This window comes from Dermatophagoides pteronyssinus, unplaced genomic scaffold, assembly GCF_027571235.1.
Source record: "Dermatophagoides pteronyssinus isolate colony J.1.1.1.1 unplaced genomic scaffold, Derpt_VIB-CSIC_2022.12 sq0002, whole genome shotgun sequence".
NCBI classification, from domain to species: domain Eukaryota; kingdom Metazoa; phylum Arthropoda; class Arachnida; order Sarcoptiformes; family Pyroglyphidae; genus Dermatophagoides; species Dermatophagoides pteronyssinus.
In genome coordinates this window covers 1239231-1259396 of record NW_027461526.1, presented here as the reverse complement: position 1 = coordinate 1259396, position 20166 = coordinate 1239231, and the positions used below count along the sequence as shown (strand labels likewise).

The following is a 20166-nucleotide window of genomic DNA, read 5'->3' as shown; positions in this document are numbered from 1 at the left end:
TATCCGACACCATCATAAGAATATGTGAATGCACGTTACCGCGAAATAAACCTGGTAAACGCTCGATATACTGGTTTAACAACGAACTAAAAGAAAAGCAACAAAAATGCAAAAGGTTGAGAAGGAAATGGAAAAGATCTAATAATCAATATCTCAAAGAAATACACCTCAACAATTACATCGAATATCTCAAAGAATATAAAAATCAATTAATCTCTACTAAAAAAGAGTCCATCAGACAATTCTATTCAATACAAGACAATTCTTCCATATGGAAACAAGTATATAAATGGTGTAAAACTCCAACAAATCTTAATCAAAATCTTAAAACAATCAAAACTGACCAAGGTTGGACATCGTCACCTTTAGAAACAGCTAATCATCTTTTGAATAAATTCTTTCCCGACGATCAACCAGACAACACCGATCAATCAATCATCTCAGCATTTGCTCAATCTACATACTCAGCAACTAATGATGCACCATTCAGCAGAGAAGAAGTCAACGATGCCATAGCGACGGAAAACGACAGCAAAAGTCCCGGAGCGGACAGTATCTCTGCCAACATCATCAAAAACATCAACAAGCTCTTTCCCACTTTATATTTCAACATCTTTAATGCATGTCTGGAGCTTAGTGCTTTCCCGAAGAGTTGGAAATTGTCAACAGTCAAAATTATCCCGAAACCTGGCTCCAATCTTCAAACAGCTAAAGCCTTCCGACCAATCAGCTTATTGTCTGTCACAGGGAAAATCTTCGAAAAGCTAATATACAAACGTCTCTTATTCTGGATACATCAGCATCCGACGGGCTTATCAAATAATCAATACGGCTTCAGACCTCAACGATCAACTGATGACGCCATAAATGTGATTGTTAATAAACGCAACGAAATACTAAATAAAAAGCATTACGGCATCTTCATCTCACTTGACGTAGCAGGTGCCTTTGATTCTGCATGGTGGTCATTAATAATCTCGTCACTCATGAATCTTAATATTCCAAAAAATATCATCGAAATTTTAAAAAGCTATTTTACCGACAGAAAAGCTAGTCTTGTAATATGTGGAGAAAAGGCTGAAAAATCATTAAGCAGAGGCTGCCCGCAAGGAGCCAAATGCTCGCCCTTACTATGGAATATCCTGTATGATAATCTCCTCAAGTTGCAATTACCTATTGGTTGCTATCTGCAAGCATTTGCAGATGACGCATTTCTAATTGTTACACATGAAAAATTGGACGTCTGTGAGAATAGAGCCAACAAAGCATTAGCAAGGATATTTAAATGGGGCAATCAAAACAAAATTGAGTTTAATCCCAACAAGACGCAAGCAATGTTGATATCTAAGAAGAGAAAAACAAGAGATATAGTCCTACAAATAAACGGCTCAAGAATCGAATTGGTAAATAGCCTGAAATATCTAGGCGTAATTATCGAAAACAAAAACAAATGGAATCTGCATCTAGACATGATCTCCAAAAAATCGCTAAAATTGTATCATCAAATTATGAGGACCACCGGTAAAGAATGGGGACTATCCGGTGAAGTACTGCGAACCATCTATACAGTAGCAATTGAGCCAATATTGACTTATGCTTGCTCATCATGGCATGGAGTTCTCGATTTCAAAACTAAACGAGCGAAACTGCTTTCGATTCAGAGGTCCTTCGCTATTTCGATAATAAAAGGATACAGAACCATATCCACTGAAGCTGCAATAGTATTAGCAAATATCGATCCTCTTGATCTGAAAATATTGTATTGCACCAACAGATACCATCTTAAGCGAGGAAATCCTACTAATAATTGTATCGACTTAATCCCATTTCAACTAAGAGCTCCATTCTCAAATAGACTTCATCCTGCCTTATCAACAAATATGGAAAGCAGAAATTGCCCACAACATCATCGGATTGATATCTTCACAGATGGGTCTAAAATTGACAATCAAACAGGCTGCGCTTTTGCAGCAATAGAAAATAACAACATCATTCATAGTACTAAATTGCGATTAGCTGATGAATGCTCGGTATTTCAAGCAGAGTTATTGGCAATCCTGCAAGCTATTCAATGGTGTATTGCTAACGACCTCGACGCCAGAATACATTGCGATTCTCAGGCAGCAATCAAAGCAGTGTGCAGTCGATATTCATCAGATGACTTGGCCCTAACGATACAACGAATGGTCAATTCTTACAACAAGCACATATGTCTTACATGGGTGAAAGCTCATGTTGGAATAACAGGCAATGAATTGGCGGACACCTTGGCGAAAGAAGCCACCAAAGAACAATCGATTTCGTATGACAGACGCCCAATATCCTACGGACTCCGGGTCCTGAAGCTAAAAATGCTCAAGGATTGGAACGATAGATGGCAAACCTCGAACAAAGGGAGAATCACGGCCAGTTTCTTCCCTACGATCAAAAACCGGAAAGAATGTCGTTTTCTGCCGAACTTTGTACAAACGCAATTTCTCACTGGCCATGGAAAATTGGGTTCATATCTCTTCAGAATGCAGATAAGACAATCGGACGCGTGTGTTTGTGGAGAAAGCCAGACAGTGGAACATGTGCTATTATATTGTCCAGCTACTCTCAGCAGCAGAACCGAAGCGGAATCGAGAATTGGTAGATCTATTTCAATGGGGATGGAAAAAGCCGATCACATCCATATTCTTGACTACATGATGAAAGCTTTTAAAATCCTTTGATTTTCTTTTTTCTCTTTCCTTCGTCAATACCAATATTCATAGCCTTTTGTAATGTTTTGTCTTATTTTTATTATTATTTTTTTTTTTTCTTCTTATTTTCATATACAGAGCTCTTATTATTATTATCATTGTATATATTTTTATTTTTATTTTTATTTTTTATATTTTTCTTTCTCCTTTTGTAACTTTTGTATTTTTTTTTTATTTTTTTTATTTTTTTATTTTTTTTTCTTTTTGGTTTTTTTTCTTTTCATTCTCTTTTTTGTAATTGTATTTTCTTATAACATGCTTAGATATATAACCTCTAGTGTAAAATACTACACTGTTAAAAATGGTATGTCTTTATAAGTTCATAAAGTGGAAGTGTGGACTTATAAGTTCACATTTTTTCTCGTATGAAGTTATAAACTCACATTATTTCTCGTATGAAGTTATAAGCTCACAACATTTTTCGCATGAGTTTAAAAATTCGAATTTTGGATTTTATTTGTAATTAAAAACTCATAATGTTTTTCGGATGGACTTATAAACTCACATGGTTTTTCATATGAGTTTATAAGCTCACAATATTTTTCGTATGGAGTTATAAAATCACAACGTTTTTCGTATGAGTTTAAAAATTCGAATTTTGGATTTAATTTTATTTTTTTTAAATTAAAAACTCATAATGTTTTTCGAATGGAGTTATAAACTCACATGGTTTTTCGTATGAGTTTATAAGTTCATAATTCCTTAAAGTGAAGTTATAAAATCACAACGTTTTTCGTATGACTTTAAAAATTCGAATTTTGGATTTTATTTTATTTTTTATAAATTAAAAACTCATAATGTTTTTCGTATGAGTTTATAAGTTCACAATTCCTTAAAGTGAAGTTATAAAATCACAATTTTGATTTTATTTTATTTTTTAAAATTACAAACTCAAAAAAATTTGGATTTTTGGACTTGGAAAATTTTTTTGAAAAATTGTGAATTCATGTGGAGGCGACGAGCGCCCTCGTAATTGAAATTAGCTGTTAGGGTTCTGTTTTGATTATTTAAACTACTGTTCGATTAGTTGTTATTCATTATTTTTGTTAAGTGTGGTTCGCTTACAAAGTTTGGTTATCAGGTTTGCTCATTGAATATGATTGTTGTTTATGTCTAACTTGTTCCATATTTTTTCCTAATCTCATTGGTTTTGTTTTAAGTATTTTTTATCACTACCTACAATAACACGGAATCAAGCTAAGATTGAGAAAGAATGACATTTATGTTGGGGATGGTCGATTGCTATCTGTCCCAACTTCAATGCCGACAAGTGTCGAATGAATGCAAAGATTCTAATTTACTTTATTTGTCCGTTTGATCACGAGGTCATAATCTATAAAGATGGATAGAACAATGAAAACCAAGTCGGGTTCTCTTTTCATGTTCCTGAGCCGATTTCTATTGATAAATTTCTATTATAGGGGTTTCACACTAGCAGCAATGTGAATGAAATATTTCAAATGCAATATTTCACTACAATTCAGCATTATGGACTGAAATATTGCATTTGAAATATTTCATTCACATTGCTGCTAGTGTGAAACCCCTATTAGCCTTGTTTAATAATTATAATAATTAATAATATATCTTTAAATGAAAAATAATTAAAAACTTCGATAATTCAATTTAATTTCACTTGCGCATCAAGATTTTTTAAATCAAAAAAAAACGCTTGCGTATAGGGGTTTTTATTTTTATTTTAAAAACCTCACATTTTTTCTCGTATGAAGTTATAAACTCACAACATTCTCGTATGAGTTTATAAGCTCACAATTCCTTAAAGTGAAGTTATAAGTTCATAAAGTGGAAGTGTGGACTTATAAGCTCACAATTCCTTAAAGTGAAGTTATAAGCTCACAATTCCTTAAAGTGAGTTTATATGTTCACTTGGTCTAATGTGAACTTATAAGTCCACACTTCCACTTTATGAACTTATAAAGTCATACCATTTTTAACAGTGTAGTTCTAGAGGTTCTTTTGAAAAATAAAATTATTATTATTATTAAACCTATCCGACAAATCGAATGTTTAAACGCGATTCAATCGAGTGGAATATCAATGAGCAAAAATTTGAAATAAACAATCAAAAACTTGCACCTCTCTGGTGAAATGAAATTTTAGAAAAATTGAAACAACAAAAAACAACAACAATGATTTCATGAATGAAAGATAAGAAATGGATGTAGAATGTGTTTGAAACAAAATTTGTTTTCTTTTTTGCAAAAATCAAAATCATCATGAATCTTGTTGTTTTCGAAACAACTATTTCTTCCCCACTCTATTCTCGTTTTGACATATTTGCATTTTCATATTTAAAAAAATAAACTATCACGATCTAAAGCAAAAAAAAAAAAACATCATATATTCATTCATTTTGGATCATGTTCTTAGCCATAACCACTATAGTCATATGCTATTCAAATGGTCAAACTGTATAGATTCATATTCATATCTTTAGTTTCGAATCTTCCATTTTTCTTTTACTTTCAACATTATATTCGTTGATTCTAAAAAAAAACAAGAGCAAAGAAGAAGAAAAAAAAACAGCAAAAGCATGTATATTTTGTTGGTGAGTGGTATATCATGTTTTATAATAAAAATGGATCGTCATTTCATCATCACATTTTGTTTTTGTTTTCTTTTTCTTTTTTTGGTCATTCTTATTCTTTCCCACTTCCTCTTTTTTTCAAAATTGAGTTTTCTTGCCGTTGTTTCTTCAATATGTTGTTGTTGTTGTTGTTTTATAAGATGTTATTATTGTTGTTGTCGCTAAGCAAGAATCAAAAACTAAATGAAATGGAATTTCATTTTATCATTGAAAAAAATCACGAATATTTTATCAAACAAGCGAATAAACAAAACAAAAATCAAGATGGATCCGTTAGCCTAACTGAAGAGATAAGATTTTTCTTAAATTTTACAACAACAAAAATAACATTGTTCTCAGCTCTGTAATTATTTTTATTTTTATTTTCTAATTTCATCGATTTTACTGTCCAACAAACGACATTATTTATCTATAGTCCACAATTAATTCATATATCAAAAACAACAGCAAAAGAATGATGATGGTGTATCGATTTTAATTGAATTATATCATTGGTCATCATCTTCTAATATTATATTGATCGAATTGATATAAGATTTTATTTACGAAAATTAATAGTATTTGTAATATATCTATAAAAGAAAGAAAACAAAAACAAAGTTGCATTGATAATCGATTTTGATAACAAATAACATTGAAAACAAACAAACAAAAACAAAAAAATTGCCCATTCGATCGAATATTATCCGTAATATTAGTGAGAATCAACCAAACAAACAAAAATAAACCAGAAAATTTCAATTATTAGCTTTGCGATCAAAATTAAATCCAAGCCCCACATTCCCCAAAAACAACACACAACATTTTTTTTTGTTTGTTATTTATTTAAGTATGAGGATGCAATTTTCAAAATGATAAAACAATTATATACATTAAATCATTAGAATCGAATTTATTTTTGTTCGAATCGAAAAAAACAACACTGTAGTAGATTACGAATGAAATGAGTAAAAGAACAAATCTGACAGCCAAAAACAAAAACTCGGCAAAAAAAAAGAAGATAGAATTTGCAAATGAAAATGATGAATAAATCTTCGCGTAGACACAAGACGGATCACTACTCCGTTTTGTTGTGAAATAAAACATCTGTATCATCATCATCATTTCATTTGTTTGATTTGATTTTTGTTTCTTTTTAGATCTTTTTCTTTCGTCGTGTTCTTGTTCATTGCAAAATTTGTGAATAGTAAGGGACATTTCGCAGGAAAGATTTATATATTGAAACATGAATGGCAAAACCATTCGAATTAATACTTCTATGCAATCTTAGATTCTCAATTCGGTCATACCAAATACCGATAAAATTCGATTCAGCTATATATCCAGCCGTATGGTTTGAAGCAAATCGATTTATGGAATCTTTTTATTTGTTCTTTTTTTCCTGTTTTTTATTTTTACCCAGAAGTGGTCTCGATACGAGAATCGATAATTCATTTTGTCTCATATCAAACATTCCAGAAGGCAAATTAATGAGAAATACAAGATGATAAATAATGAGTGAAAACGAAAATTCCAAATAACCGACCAAAATTCTGATTAAGCAGTGAAAGATTCAATAATTTACACCGATCACACATTGCTATGTGAAGTTTTTGAAGAATGACAAAAGTATACATTTATACTTTCGTCATATTTATATTTGCCATAAATAAAATTCATTTGAACATTCATTTTTGATAATATTAAACTAAAATATTGAAAAATTTGAAATTATGAAAGGAAAGGGCGAATTATAATTCTTGCGATTAGAACAATGGCCATTATGTAACATCCTCAATGAATGGTAGGTGAGCGCGCCAAATATATTAATACAATGGGTCTGATATTGTCTGTTTGGATTCATTTTGGCGCACAATTTATCTCCACGTTTAGTATTCTTGCAAGCATGCATGTGCATTGAACAGCTGTAGCTATTTGTACCAAATTTTATATTCTAAATTTTGTTGCCATATTTTTTATTTGATCAAGATGTTTGTGGTCAAACGAGATGGACACCGAGAATCGGTGATGTTCGATAAGATTACATCACGTGTACGAAAACTTTGCTACGGATTGAACATGCAATTTATCGATCCGACCCTTATTACGATGAAAGTACGTGAAATCATATTTAGATATTCATGGTATTTAAAATTGCCTTTTATTCAAATAGGTCATGTCTGGGCTGTATTCAGGTGTTACAACCAAAGAATTGGATGAATTGGCAGCTGAAATCGCAGCTACATTGACCACCGAACATATTGATTACGCCATTCTTGCTGCCCGAATTTCCATTTCGAATTTACACAAAGAAACTAAGAAAAACTTTTCCGATGTCATTCATGATTTATATACGATGAGCAATGAGCATACTGGTCTGCCAACTCCAATCATAGCGAAAGAAATTTATGATATCATAATGGCCAATTCAGAACGTATTAATTCGGCCATAATCTATGATCGTGATTTTAATTACAATTATTTCGGTTTCAAAACATTATATCGAAGTTATTTGCTCAAAATTGGCGGTAAAGTTGTAGAAAGACCTCAGCATATGTTGATGCGTTGTGCTATTGGTATTCATCGTGATGATATTGATGCTGCCATTGAAACATATAATTTGATATCGGAAAATTGGTTTACACATGCATCACCTACGTTGTTCAATGCCGGAACAAAACGGCCGCAATTATCATCATGTTTTCTGCTCACTATGAGTGATGATAGCATTGAAGGTATATATGATACGCTTAAACAATGTGCCATCATCTCAAAATCAGCTGGTGGCATTGGTCTTAATATTCATTGTATCCGATCTTCTGGTAGTTATATTGCCGGTACAAATGGAATCTCTAATGGCTTGATTCCTATGCTACGCGTATACAATAATACTGCTCGATATGTTGATCAAGGTGGTAACAAACGTCCTGGAGCATTTGCCATCTATCTGGAACCATGGCATTCTGATATCTTTGATTTTCTAAGTCTTCGCAAAAATACCGGTTCGGAGGAACTACGTGCACGTGATTTATTTTATGCTCTATGGATTCCTGATTTATTCATGAAACGCGTAGATCAAGATGGAATGTGGTCATTGATGTGTCCGCATGAATGTCCCGGGTTATTTGATTGTTGGGGTGAAGAATTTGAAAAACTTTATGAAGGTTATGAAAATGAAAAACGATATCGATCACAATGTCGTGCTCGTGTTCTTTGGTTTGCTATTCTTGAATCACAAATCGAAACTGGAACACCATACATGGTTTACAAAGATCATTGTAATCGAAAATCAAATCAACAAAATCTCGGTACAATCAAATGTTCGAATCTTTGTACCGAAATTGTGGAATATTCATCTAAAGATGAAGTAGCCGTCTGTAATCTAGCTTCAATCGCATTGAATAAATTTGTTGATCCAAAAAAACGAATCTTTGATTTTGAAAAATTGAAATCCATTGTCAAGGTTGTAACTCGTAATCTGGACAAAGTTATCGACGTGACTTACTATCCTGTACCAGAAGCTCAACGTTCGAATCTTCGTCATCGACCAATGGGAATCGGTGTTCAAGGATTAGCAGATGCGTTTATTTTGATGCGTTATCCATTCGATAGTGAAGAAGCTCGATTGCTCAATATTCAGATTTTTGAAACAATTTATTATGGATCATTAGAAACGAGTTGTGAATTAGCCCAAGAAAAAGGTCAATATGAAACTTATGAAGGATCACCAGTATCTAAAGGCATTCTACAGTTTGATATGTGGAATCGAAAACCAACAGATCTTTGGGATTGGAATGATTTGAAATCTCGAATCGCTAAATATGGAATACGAAATAGTTTGCTTGTGGCTCCAATGCCAACAGCTTCGACTGCACAAATTCTTGGCAACAATGAGTCTATTGAACCTTATACAACTAATATATACACAAGACGTGTTCTTTCTGGAGAATTTCAGGTTTGTCTGTTGATAATTAAGTTATGTGATTTTATATTTAAATATGATTTTAGGTCGTAAATCCACATCTTATACGTGATCTAACTGAATTAGGTCTTTGGAACAATTTGCTTAAAATGAAAATAATATCATCCAAAGGTTCGATTCAAAATATTGACATTATTCCGGAAGATATTCGAAACTTGTACAAAACTGTTTGGGAAATACCACAGAAAACGATTGTCCAGATGGCTGTTGATCGTGGTGCCTTTATCGATCAAAGTCAATCATTAAACATTCATTTTGCTGAAACCAGTATCACAAAATTGACATCAATGCATTTTTTTGGTTGGCGTTCAGGATTGAAAACCGGAATGTATTATCTACGTACAAAACCAGCTGCGCAAGCTATACAATTTACGGTTGATAAATCCAGAATACGTATGAAAGGATCGAATGATGTAATCGATAAAGGTGAAAAATTGAATGATTTTACAATAATTAAAACACGTGAAGAAAGACAATTAGCAATGGCCAAACTTGAATGTTCATTAGCCAATAAAGATGAATGTTTATTGTGTAGTTCATGAATAAATGTTTTCATTTATCTCCATACTGTCCATGAAATTATGCAAATGATCGATTCCACATGAGATTATTTTTAATTATTTAATTTCAAGTTTACCTTAAAATGTACATCTTTTTTGTTTCAATTATAATTTTTCCTGAATAAAAATCAATAATGATGTGTCCATAAATTTGATGACTAATTTTCTAGTTTATTTTGATAGTGATACTAAGTATTACTTCTATATTTTCGAGCATTCAAGAGCATCTGTAACTGTTATATATAGTTTTTTATATATAACCAATGCAAAATGAAGCCGGTGTGTGTGTGTGTTGGGTGTACGTGCACATTTCTGATATCCATTGGTTGACCTTCAAAAACAAAAAATTCATTATTATTTTATAAAACACGTTGTGCGAAGCGCATGTTCAATATTAGGATGTATGATGAAAGATTATCAAATAAAAACAAAATAACAGAAAAAAATACAATCCAGTATCTATCGATAGAACTCAAATATATCAGTTGATGTTGAGCAAATAATTTTACTGTATTATTTTAAACATTAAAAAAGGTGAATATATTGGAAATAATTGTTTTTTGATGTTACGTGTATTAAAAGAAGGTGTATCATAAATTTTTTTTTTCATTTCAACCGTTTGATTAGAGATTATGGTATAAAATACTTTTCCTTTTAAATCCTGCTCTATATAAATTGCTGATGAAATAATTTTTTTTGAGAAAAATCCATTTTATCAATCTTTATTCATTACAACATTATCAACATATTTAATTATTGGTAATTTTCATTTGCGAAATTCGGGTTGAAAACTAATGTGATCAATTATATGTTGTTTTTGTGGTAAGTCGATATATTTTGTTCTTTTTGAAAATGACTTTCTTTCAAACAAATTGTAAAACAAATTTGTTCCATCATCAGTTTTTTCGTCGCGAGGCTTTTTAAAAAATGCCGTATAGATCAAATTTTTCCACGTTATTTATATTCGATTCGAATCGAATCTTTTTTTTCGAATGTTTATGATCATATTAGATTTTTATTTGTTTTCTGTAATGATGGAAAACTATGGAAAAAATTTTTGATGAAATAATCTTTACAAGTAATATCAATGTCTAATTAGATAATAATGCTAAATGTTGGCCTTGATTTTATCATTGATGAGTTTCGATATATGAATCCATTGGTTAAAGTTATGATGATTATGAATCTTCGATGATATAATTTTTTTCATGTTTATAATGAAATTGATTCATTTAATTGTAGTTAAATATTAATCATTTTGATTCGTGAAAAAAAACAAATCAAAATTGATTGTCAATTGCCAAAAAAAGGAATATGGATCCCAAGTTGTGGACATAAGAAATTGGTTACATGTGATCCACTTTTATCATCCGCTGCGCACTAGATTGGGTACTTTTATTTTAGTCTCAATGTACATTTTGATCGCCAAATATTATTGTAAATAAATATGGCAACAACAACAAAATTCCCCTTTTCGAAAAATTTGTGTTTTAAAAAAGAAAATTCTCTTTTTAAGCTAAAAGTAATTGACGGATAATGTAATTAAATTATATCTATAAATCTATAATGTAATTAACGGATTAAATAATCTTTACATTTTTTAAAATTACAATTTTCATGGCCGAAAATTAAGATTAGTTTTTTGGTGATAATTTTAAGGCAATTAGGATATTCGCAAAAAAAATAAATAAAACCCAAACCAGTGATGAGAACAAGATTAGCCAATCTCATTATTTTGATTGATAAACTAATAGATATGATAATTGATTGTTTGCATTTTTTTGGCTGTTTTGAAAAATCTCATGATTTGCATTTTTGGCACTTGTTTGAATCAGCAAATTATTAATTTATTCAATAGAAATCAATTATCAAACAAACGAATTGATTCTCATCGAAATTTAATAATAATTTCTTTGTGGTAGAAAGCGAATTTCTTGCAAATTATATGCAATAATTTATTAGCCATTTACAATTTCCTATTGTAATTGGTCACTTTTTTCGCATGACATTATTACGCATTGTTTATTGAAAAAATGAAATATTTTTTTTCATGGTTATCCTCTGTACACAATATATGAGTACCTGTATTATTCGTTCAACAAATGCATAAATCTCAATGATAGAAAAAAAACTGGTCGCATGATTGATTAAACTTCCGAAATAGAAAAGAAATGAAATGAAAATAAAATAAATAATATCCGTTAATGTCAACTGATACATTTTTTCTGTATAAATAAATGAAAATGTATGATTTATTATTTCAGTTTGGTGCTTGTACATGTATACTTAGATAATTTGTATCTTGCATGGTACGTACGTTCTCGTGTTCTCTCATAACAATTTACTTTTATATTTTGATTTTGATTGAGGGTTTATTTTGTATATCAATTGCAAATCATCCAATCAATCTAATGCTACTGCTGTTATTGTTGGTATGCAAATGAAAACCTTTTTCTTTTTTTTCTAATTCATCTATCACAATTTTGACTTTTGATAATCAATTTTAATTTCGATTTTTTTTTCGAATCAAATTGATAATCAATAATTTTCGAATTAATTGATGTATAGGTTTCTTTGTTTCATTTGTTTTTCTCGTGATTAAAGTTAAATGACGAATCAAATTTTTTCCATATATATTCTGTTACAATTTTCAATGATCAATCACCAGTCTGCATTGATGACAAGTCTTTAATTCATATTTTCATTACATATGACTTTGTGATATTTATTATTATTAATTAATTAATAATTTGACTTTAGCCATTTTGTTATTTTTCAAAACGATTATATTGTGATAATCAATTTTTAAAATCTGAATTGTTATTTGTTAAAATAAAATTCAATTTGATCGTAAGTTTACTATATTTATCATCATTTTTTGTTCATTTGTTATTTGTCTTTGTATTCAATCAGAATTTGAATGTTTTTTTCTGTGATTGGTAATTTTTGTTGTACATCCATAACGGAAATCCTTTTTTTCTACTTTTTGTTTGTGATATATTTTTTTTGGGCAATTAAATTAATTAAATTTTGTTCTTTTTTTTCATTCTCTTTTCAAATATTTTTTAAATAGTTTTTAGTTCATTTAGAATTTATTTTTTTCGAATTACTTTCATTTGATAATCAAACTATAATCTCAAACAACAACAATCAAACAAAATGCCGCCATTTATCAAAACAAATGTCAATGATGTACTTGACAGTGATATTCCTGATTTAGAGCCAAGTGTTGAATTGAAAGGTGATTTGAACGATTTATTGGAAGCACAAAAAAATCAAAAATCAGAAAAATTACAAATCGTATGGCGTAACGTATTCACAATGGGTCTTCTTCATATTGGTGCCGTTTATGGTGCTACATTATGCTTCGGCACGGCTAAATGGCAGACGGTCCTTGCAGGTATGTTTTTTATTTTATGGTATTTTCTTTCATCAATTGATTTACATCTTTTTTTTCTCTTAAAAATTAGGATTTATTTTTTATGTTCTTTCTGGATTGGGTATCACCGCCGGTGCTCATCGTCTTTGGTCTCATCGATCTTATAAAGCAAAATTTCCATTGAGATTATTTTTAGCTTTTCTACAAACGATGGCCGTACAAGTATGTTTGTTAGTTTTTTAAATTAATAAGCCTTATTGAAATTATTTTCGATACAATTATTCATCCAGAATCATATCTATGAATGGTCTCGTGATCATCGAGTTCATCATAAATATTCGGAAACAGATGCTGATCCACATAATGCCAAACGTGGTTTTTTCTTTGCCCATGTCGGTTGGCTTCTTTGCCGTAAACATCCTGAAGTTATCCGTAAAGGTCGTACAATCAGCAATGATGATTTACTTCGTGATCCGATTGTTGTATTCCAACGAAGGTATGTTCCATTCTTATCAGAAAAAAATGCCCAACAAATAGAAATATTTGCGATATTTTTTCATCATTAAATTAATTTTCTTGTCTATCTTATTCCATAGATATTATATTCCATTGTTATTGTTCTGTTGCTTCATTTTTCCATCATTGGTACCATTAATGTGGGGTGAAACATTATGGAATGCATTTTTTATTTGTGCTATATTTCGTTATGTATGGACATTAAATATGACATGGCTTGTTAATTCAGCCGCACATTTTTGGGGACGTCGTCCGTAAGTTTAATTTTTTTTAATCATTTTCTTTTAATCATCTTTATATTTAAACATAAATTTGTTTTTTTTAATAATTTTCCCTATAGATATGATAAGACCATCAATCCAGCCGAAAACTATCTCACAGTATTTGGTGCCGTTGGCGAAGGTTTCCATAATTATCATCACACATTTCCATGGGACTATAGTACATCAGAATTGGGTTGGCGTTTAAATCTAACAACTATTTTCATCAATACTATGGCTTTTATTGGGCAAGCATATGATCTGAAACAAGTTTCGCCCGAAATGATTATTAAACGTAAACTCCGTACTGGCGATATTGATACTCATGGTAATTATGGTATTTATAATCCACCAATGATGAAGGAATTGGCTACTTCAAGCAATGGTATTGATGTTGAACACAAAAAACAAAATTGATTCCACTTTTATAACTGTTCGTGTGTGAATGACCAAAAGAAAAAAAAACGCTAGAATCCACTACAGAATTTTTTTTTTTTTTTTTTTTGTTATTCATTCAAGTAGTGATATAAACTTCATTCAATTCACAATCATTAATCAATGTTTAAAAAAAAGGATGAAAGATTGACAAATTAGGTGTGTAATGAACGAATACCGGTGATTAGCACGAAAATTTTTGTTATCCATTTTTTTCACAATTGTTTGATTGTTTTTTTAAAAAATGTTTTCTTTGTGCACACTCTCATACACACACATATTTTCAAATCTTCTTCTTTTTTTTCAGCAGAGATTTTCTCTCAAAAAAACAGTTATTAACAACAACAAAAATTTCATTTGAAATTCATTTTTCCACTAAATAATCAAAGAACAATATCTATTAAATTTGAATTATGAAATTTTTAAATAAAAAAATTGACGTTTTTATTTTGTTATGTTTTTGATTTGCAATGCGCGCATTTAGATGTATACTGATTCAAAATTATTTCATTGACGAAAAAAATCATCAATCAAGGAAGTCAACCAGTTTTTATGGACCAAAATATTGCAATGAATCAATCAATTCCATCACCAAATACACATAACTGAATATTAATATTTATTTGTTTTTATCACAAAGATATGTAATTCGTGCCTTTGGGGCTTTGTTTTTTCCCCTTTTATCAATTTTTTTTTCGAATTTAAAATGAATTTTTTTTCAAAATTGAAATAATTTAATTTCCAAAGATGGCAGCACTAGCCTTAGCAATTTCATATTTATCATCAGTACAATCGGGAAATTGTTGTCGACATTGATGACATTCATTTTCGGGTGTTGATGCCATTTTATAACCAGCAATTGCTGCATTATGAATTATATCGATTGATTTGGATTTATTTGGATCACCTTTCATTAATGTTGATTCAGATGCCGGTGGTTCGACCATGTTCATGCCCAATTCAGTAATGGTCATTGAATACAATTGGCAAGTATTTTCGCAGCTTACCAATGAATAACAACTTGTCAGATTGGCACGTTCGACAAAATGCATTGAATAGTGATAGTATAACATTTCTGGACTAAGATTTTGAGGTAATTTTGGTGTTAAATCAACGAATGAAACATTTGATTCGATCAATTTTCGATACAAAGCATTGATTCGAACAGTGTAAGCATAATTCAATGGTGGACATGATGCTGAATATTGATTTTGACAATTTAGACAAGCTGATCGAAGACCTTTACCACTGTTAGCTTTTGCATTACGAGCGAAATCGATACCTTTCTTAGATGCTTGCATGATGACCTTAACGAAATCGGGTGTTTCATCATCTTCCTCTTTTTTGTTCGTTGTTTCCATTGTAGATATAAATTGATCGATAACAGTTTTTTCGCGGCTTTTTTGTTCAGCCGTTCTTTCGGGCCATGAATAACAATGTTCATTACAGGCAGACATAGCAAGACAATTTGTCATATTGGCTTCATTGATGAACGCAAGATTTTGAATGAACAAATCTGAAACACGAACTTCATTTGGTACGGTTATATTCATTTGATTCGTTACATCCGGATTATAATGCAAAAACGGTAAAGATGTATCACTATTGTCAACAATATCTTTGACCAATACAGAGATTGAATTCTTTAAACGAATACATTTTTTCAAATTTGATTCATACACCTGATCTGGTCGGCATAAAGTCGACTGTGATCGTGGGGAACGGCTTCGTGCATCAATCGATAATGATGATAATCCAATGATCAATAAGATCCAGCAAGCATTAAATCCATTAACAGTAATACCCATTTTTATTCTTTATTAATTGATGATTGATTAAAATCAGATCAACAACAAGAAAAACAGAATACCTGTATAAAGTAAGTTTTTTGATATATGAAATGAACAATAAAAAAGAAAAGAAAAATAATTCGAATATTACCGATGATTTCGTGAATTGTTTCGTTAAACCAGATGCAATATGATGATAAAACAAAATTGAAGATTCAATACACTGACTGATCAATGTGATAGAATGACCCGAATAAAATGTTCGTACATCGTCTTTTAAACATTTTTTTCTCGCGGTTATTATGACACATTGATGGGGGGCGTCAGCGGATGCGGTTTTTTTTCTTCTTATCAATTTGTCTCTGTTGTTCTTTATTTTTTTTCCATTTGAATCATTTTTGTTGTCTTAGTTTCTCTTTTTTATATATTTCAAATGTCCAAAAAAGTTCCAAAATGATGATGATGATGATAAAAAAAAAATTGTAAAAACTCTTCAAATCTGATTTTTCTTTTATTTTTTTTTGTCAAAAACGACGAATCCATTGGGAAAAAATATCGAACGACCTGAAAATATTTTGTGTGAAACTGTGTGAATGAGAAAAAGAAGATGTGACGGGAGAAACAAAAAAAATAAATCAAAGATAAGTTCCTTGTTTTTCCACTTTTTTTCTGTTGTAATATCAGTTCAATATTTTTGTTCTGTTGTTGTTCCATTTCATTATTTGTTTGTTTTTTTTGGTCAAATTCGAGAGATGATGATGATGATGATGGAAATTATTGTCAATCAAAAATATAATACCAAATGGAACATGATTGAAAAAAAAGATATAATCAGCATCATTATGTACAGAGAATTTGAAAAATGGTATGATTATATAAATAATGATGCTGATGATGATGACAATGATTGACAGGCACACGACAATCATAAGATGAATAAAAAAACGGGTGAATCATTCCATTATATATATAATAGATCCTGTCTGTCGTTTTATCAATCGAAAATTGAAATTTTTTATTTATTTCTTTGCTAGAAAAATTGAACTAGTTTTTTTTTCCATATTTTCTTTACAAACGGAAATATTCATTTTTTATGGTTTTTTTCCTTAACTGTAATAATAATCTTCAAGACTTGATTATGATTTTGTTTTCTTTTTCATTTTTTTTTCATTTGGGCGCTCAATTCAGTCAGTTTTTTTCTGTCAGTCAGTTAATTTTATTTTCCACTATTTTTACATTATTTTTTGTTTATGAATTCACATAATAACCGACATAATAAACATTGCCATCACATTATTTGCAGTTCATGTATGGCGGGAAACAAAAACAGAAATGCAAAAAAAAGTTATAAAAAAACAGAGTGAAAAATGGTACCGATTGAATTTTTGAAAATTTCAACGAAAAAAAAAACAAATTTGGAACAATCCATTCATTCATAAAGATATTTTGGAAATGACAATGGCAAACTAATGTAAAAAACGATAATGATGATGATCCATCATAGATGTAGATGATAATTGTGACATTCATAATGATGATAATGATGACGTTGTAATCAAAAGAATTCAATTTTGCACCTAATCATCATCATCATTATTCATTCAATTTTGTTCTTTTTTGATTGATGGTGAATAATAACTAATATAAAAGTTTCTGAATATATTTCCTGAATTTTTTTTCAATAAATAAAATTTAATTTTTTCGCAAAACAAAATGAATGATCATCACATATTGTTTTATTGATTTTATTTAAAATTTAAATCTTTCTATATGTTTGTAGGTGTGTGTGTGTGTTTATTATTTTAATAAAAAATCTTCAATAAATAAATCATCAAGTCAATTTCATTTTATTTGAATAGAATAATTACAAAAAAAAAGTAATGATGACCCAAGATGATTATATAATCATGTTGATATTTTTATTTCTCCAAAATGAACTCAAAAAATACAAACAGTAAAACAAAAACAAAAACTTTGACATTTGATTGATTCAATAAGATTCGGGAAATTTTCTATCGGGAAAATCCTGTTTCTAAACATTAACTATTCAAAAATAATCCTTTTGAAAATATATAATCTTGATTTTCGAAAAAAAATCTTATCATTTAAATAGTGAATCGAAAATAAATTTAAATAAATTACTATAGTATTATTTTCATTTTCGTTTTGTTTTCGATTTAGTTTTTTTCATTTCAACAAAATTTTCCGAACCTGTTGTAGAAATCTTATTTCATGTTAACCATACAAAAATATCCCCGAAGCATGACTGATAAATTTTATAAAAATTTGATTTTGAATTCAAGAAAATTGAATTTAAATCAATGAGAAATTATTTAAAGAAAATCATCAACAACAAAAAAAACTGGCAATCTCAAACATTCAATTGAGCTAATTTGTCCGATTTGTTCTCATTGGATATCACGAAAAAAGGGAAGATGAAATAAAATTTTCTGTATTCAGAATGGAATACTGGGGCTAATTTTGTTACTTATATCATTGAAATCAGTATAGAGAAAAAAAAATCGATCAAGGAAACGATGTGATGATATGATGATGTAATGGCGACTAGATTCGATTCGATCGCTATATGATCATGATGATGATGACGATAATGATGATTGTATGATGAATATTGCTTCTCGTTTTCTTATTATGATGAATGAACGAGTCAAGCCAATTAACGTATAGGATAAAAATGAAAGAAAGTAAGAAGAAAAATAAATAATACCGGAAGAAAAATGATTGCCCGCTTGCTTGTTCGTTTCTTCTTTCGTTCGTTCGTTTGTTGGCCAACTTGTTCGGTTATTTATCAGAGTGAAAGTAGGATCACGAGATTGTGAAAAAAACTATGTTGTTGTTGTTTTTCTGCTTTATTTCTCAAATCTATCAGAGCGAAACTAGCTTAAGTAAGTGAAATCGAGATGTTCAATAATAATGAAATAAGAAATGAAATTTTTTTAAATGAGAAGAGAAAATAAAGATTGTTGTTAGTACATGCTGCTGATGACATAACAATAATAATAATAATAATAATAATAATGAATGAAAAATGAATATTACAGTAGTTTTTCGGTTTCTAATGAATGATTTGTTGTTCCAAGATATATGACCATCATTTTGAATTTGGTTGTTTGTGAATGTTTATTGATATGGATAAATTTTATCTTTGTTTTAAATCGATAGCTGAAAAATAAAATTATTCTATTACACAAAATGAATTCTTCGATATTTGATCCGAAAAATTGCTGAAAAAAGAGAGAGAGAGAGAAATTGTCATCCCCAAATGATGTCATTTGATTATTGACCATTATCCTTATATTATTTTTATTACTGCTACCTTGTTTTTCTATTTTTTTTTGTTGTTTCTATCATCATCATTATTATTATTACATTTGATTTTTTATCATCTAATGAGAAAATCAAAATTAAAAAAAAATTTCTCCATTATTTGCTGTTGTTCAAGACCAAAAGAAGATGATGAAAAAAATGAATTTTTCAAATGTTTCACCTTTGATGATATTTTTTTTGGCAATAATAATGAGGATGATAATTATTATGATTAGAAAAATCAGTCATACTTGACTCGTTGAACTCTGTCGTTATTATTATTATTATTTTCAATTTACGTTTTGTTTTTTTTTTTTTGAAGGTGATATATTAATTTTTATATGCGAAACGCATGTGAATGCTATGACATTTTTAAAAATTATTTGACAAAACAAAAAAAACTCTTATATAATGATCATTATAAGTTGAAAACATGAATTAAGCTAATTGTTTTCATTCAAAGTTCCGGTCATCATTATAATCATCAGTATCAATGGTATTATATTCGTCAAATGATTTTATCATTGATTATTCCAATTGATTGATTGATTTGAAAAAAATGTCTTCAGAATCATTCATTCGATCA

General features: G+C 29.7%; 3 protein-coding genes and 1 long non-coding RNA gene across 5 annotated transcripts; 2 read left to right on the top strand and 2 right to left on the bottom strand.

The window, feature by feature from the left end:
* Positions 1-7184: 7184 nt before the first annotated feature.
* On the top strand, positions 7185-10028 carry LOC113798110 (ribonucleoside-diphosphate reductase large subunit-like). The gene is made up of 3 exons (XM_027348602.2): positions 7185-7446; positions 7505-9286; positions 9340-10028. The coding sequence occupies exons 1-3, from the start codon at positions 7321-7323 to the stop codon at positions 9853-9855; spliced, it is 2424 nt and encodes an 807-aa protein (XP_027204403.1). The 5' UTR covers positions 7185-7320; the 3' UTR covers positions 9856-10028.
* A 652-nt stretch (positions 10029-10680) lies between these two features.
* Positions 10681-14910, top strand: LOC113799253 (acyl-CoA desaturase-like). Of its 2 annotated transcripts, none has more exons than XM_075824807.1 (6): positions 10681-10695; positions 12947-13273; positions 13344-13474; positions 13543-13748; positions 13849-14022; positions 14109-14910. In XM_075824807.1, the coding sequence occupies exons 2-6, from the start codon at positions 13033-13035 to the stop codon at positions 14443-14445; spliced, it is 1089 nt and encodes a 362-aa protein (XP_075680922.1). In that variant the 5' UTR covers positions 10681-10695; positions 12947-13032; the 3' UTR covers positions 14446-14910. The 2 variants fall into 2 exon arrangements, with proteins under 2 accessions (XP_075680922.1, XP_027205663.2); XM_027349862.2 differs by lacking the exon at positions 10681-10695 and adding an exon at positions 12535-12723.
* A 149-nt stretch (positions 14911-15059) lies between these two features.
* LOC113799262 (uncharacterized) lies at positions 15060-16535 on the bottom strand. Its single transcript, XM_027349875.2, has 2 exons — positions 16405-16535; positions 15060-16333 (listed from the first exon to the last, which is right to left on the bottom strand). The coding sequence occupies exon 2, from the start codon at positions 16269-16271 to the stop codon at positions 15198-15200; it is 1074 nt and encodes a 357-aa protein (XP_027205676.2). The 5' UTR covers positions 16272-16333; positions 16405-16535; the 3' UTR covers positions 15060-15197.
* A 1977-nt stretch (positions 16536-18512) lies between these two features.
* On the bottom strand, positions 18513-19422 carry LOC142646297 (uncharacterized). The gene is made up of 3 exons (XR_012847259.1): positions 19314-19422; positions 19008-19150; positions 18513-18899 (listed from the first exon to the last, which is right to left on the bottom strand). It is a non-coding gene; the product is annotated as an uncharacterized LOC142646297 (long non-coding RNA).
* Positions 19423-20166: the final 744 nt, after the last annotated feature.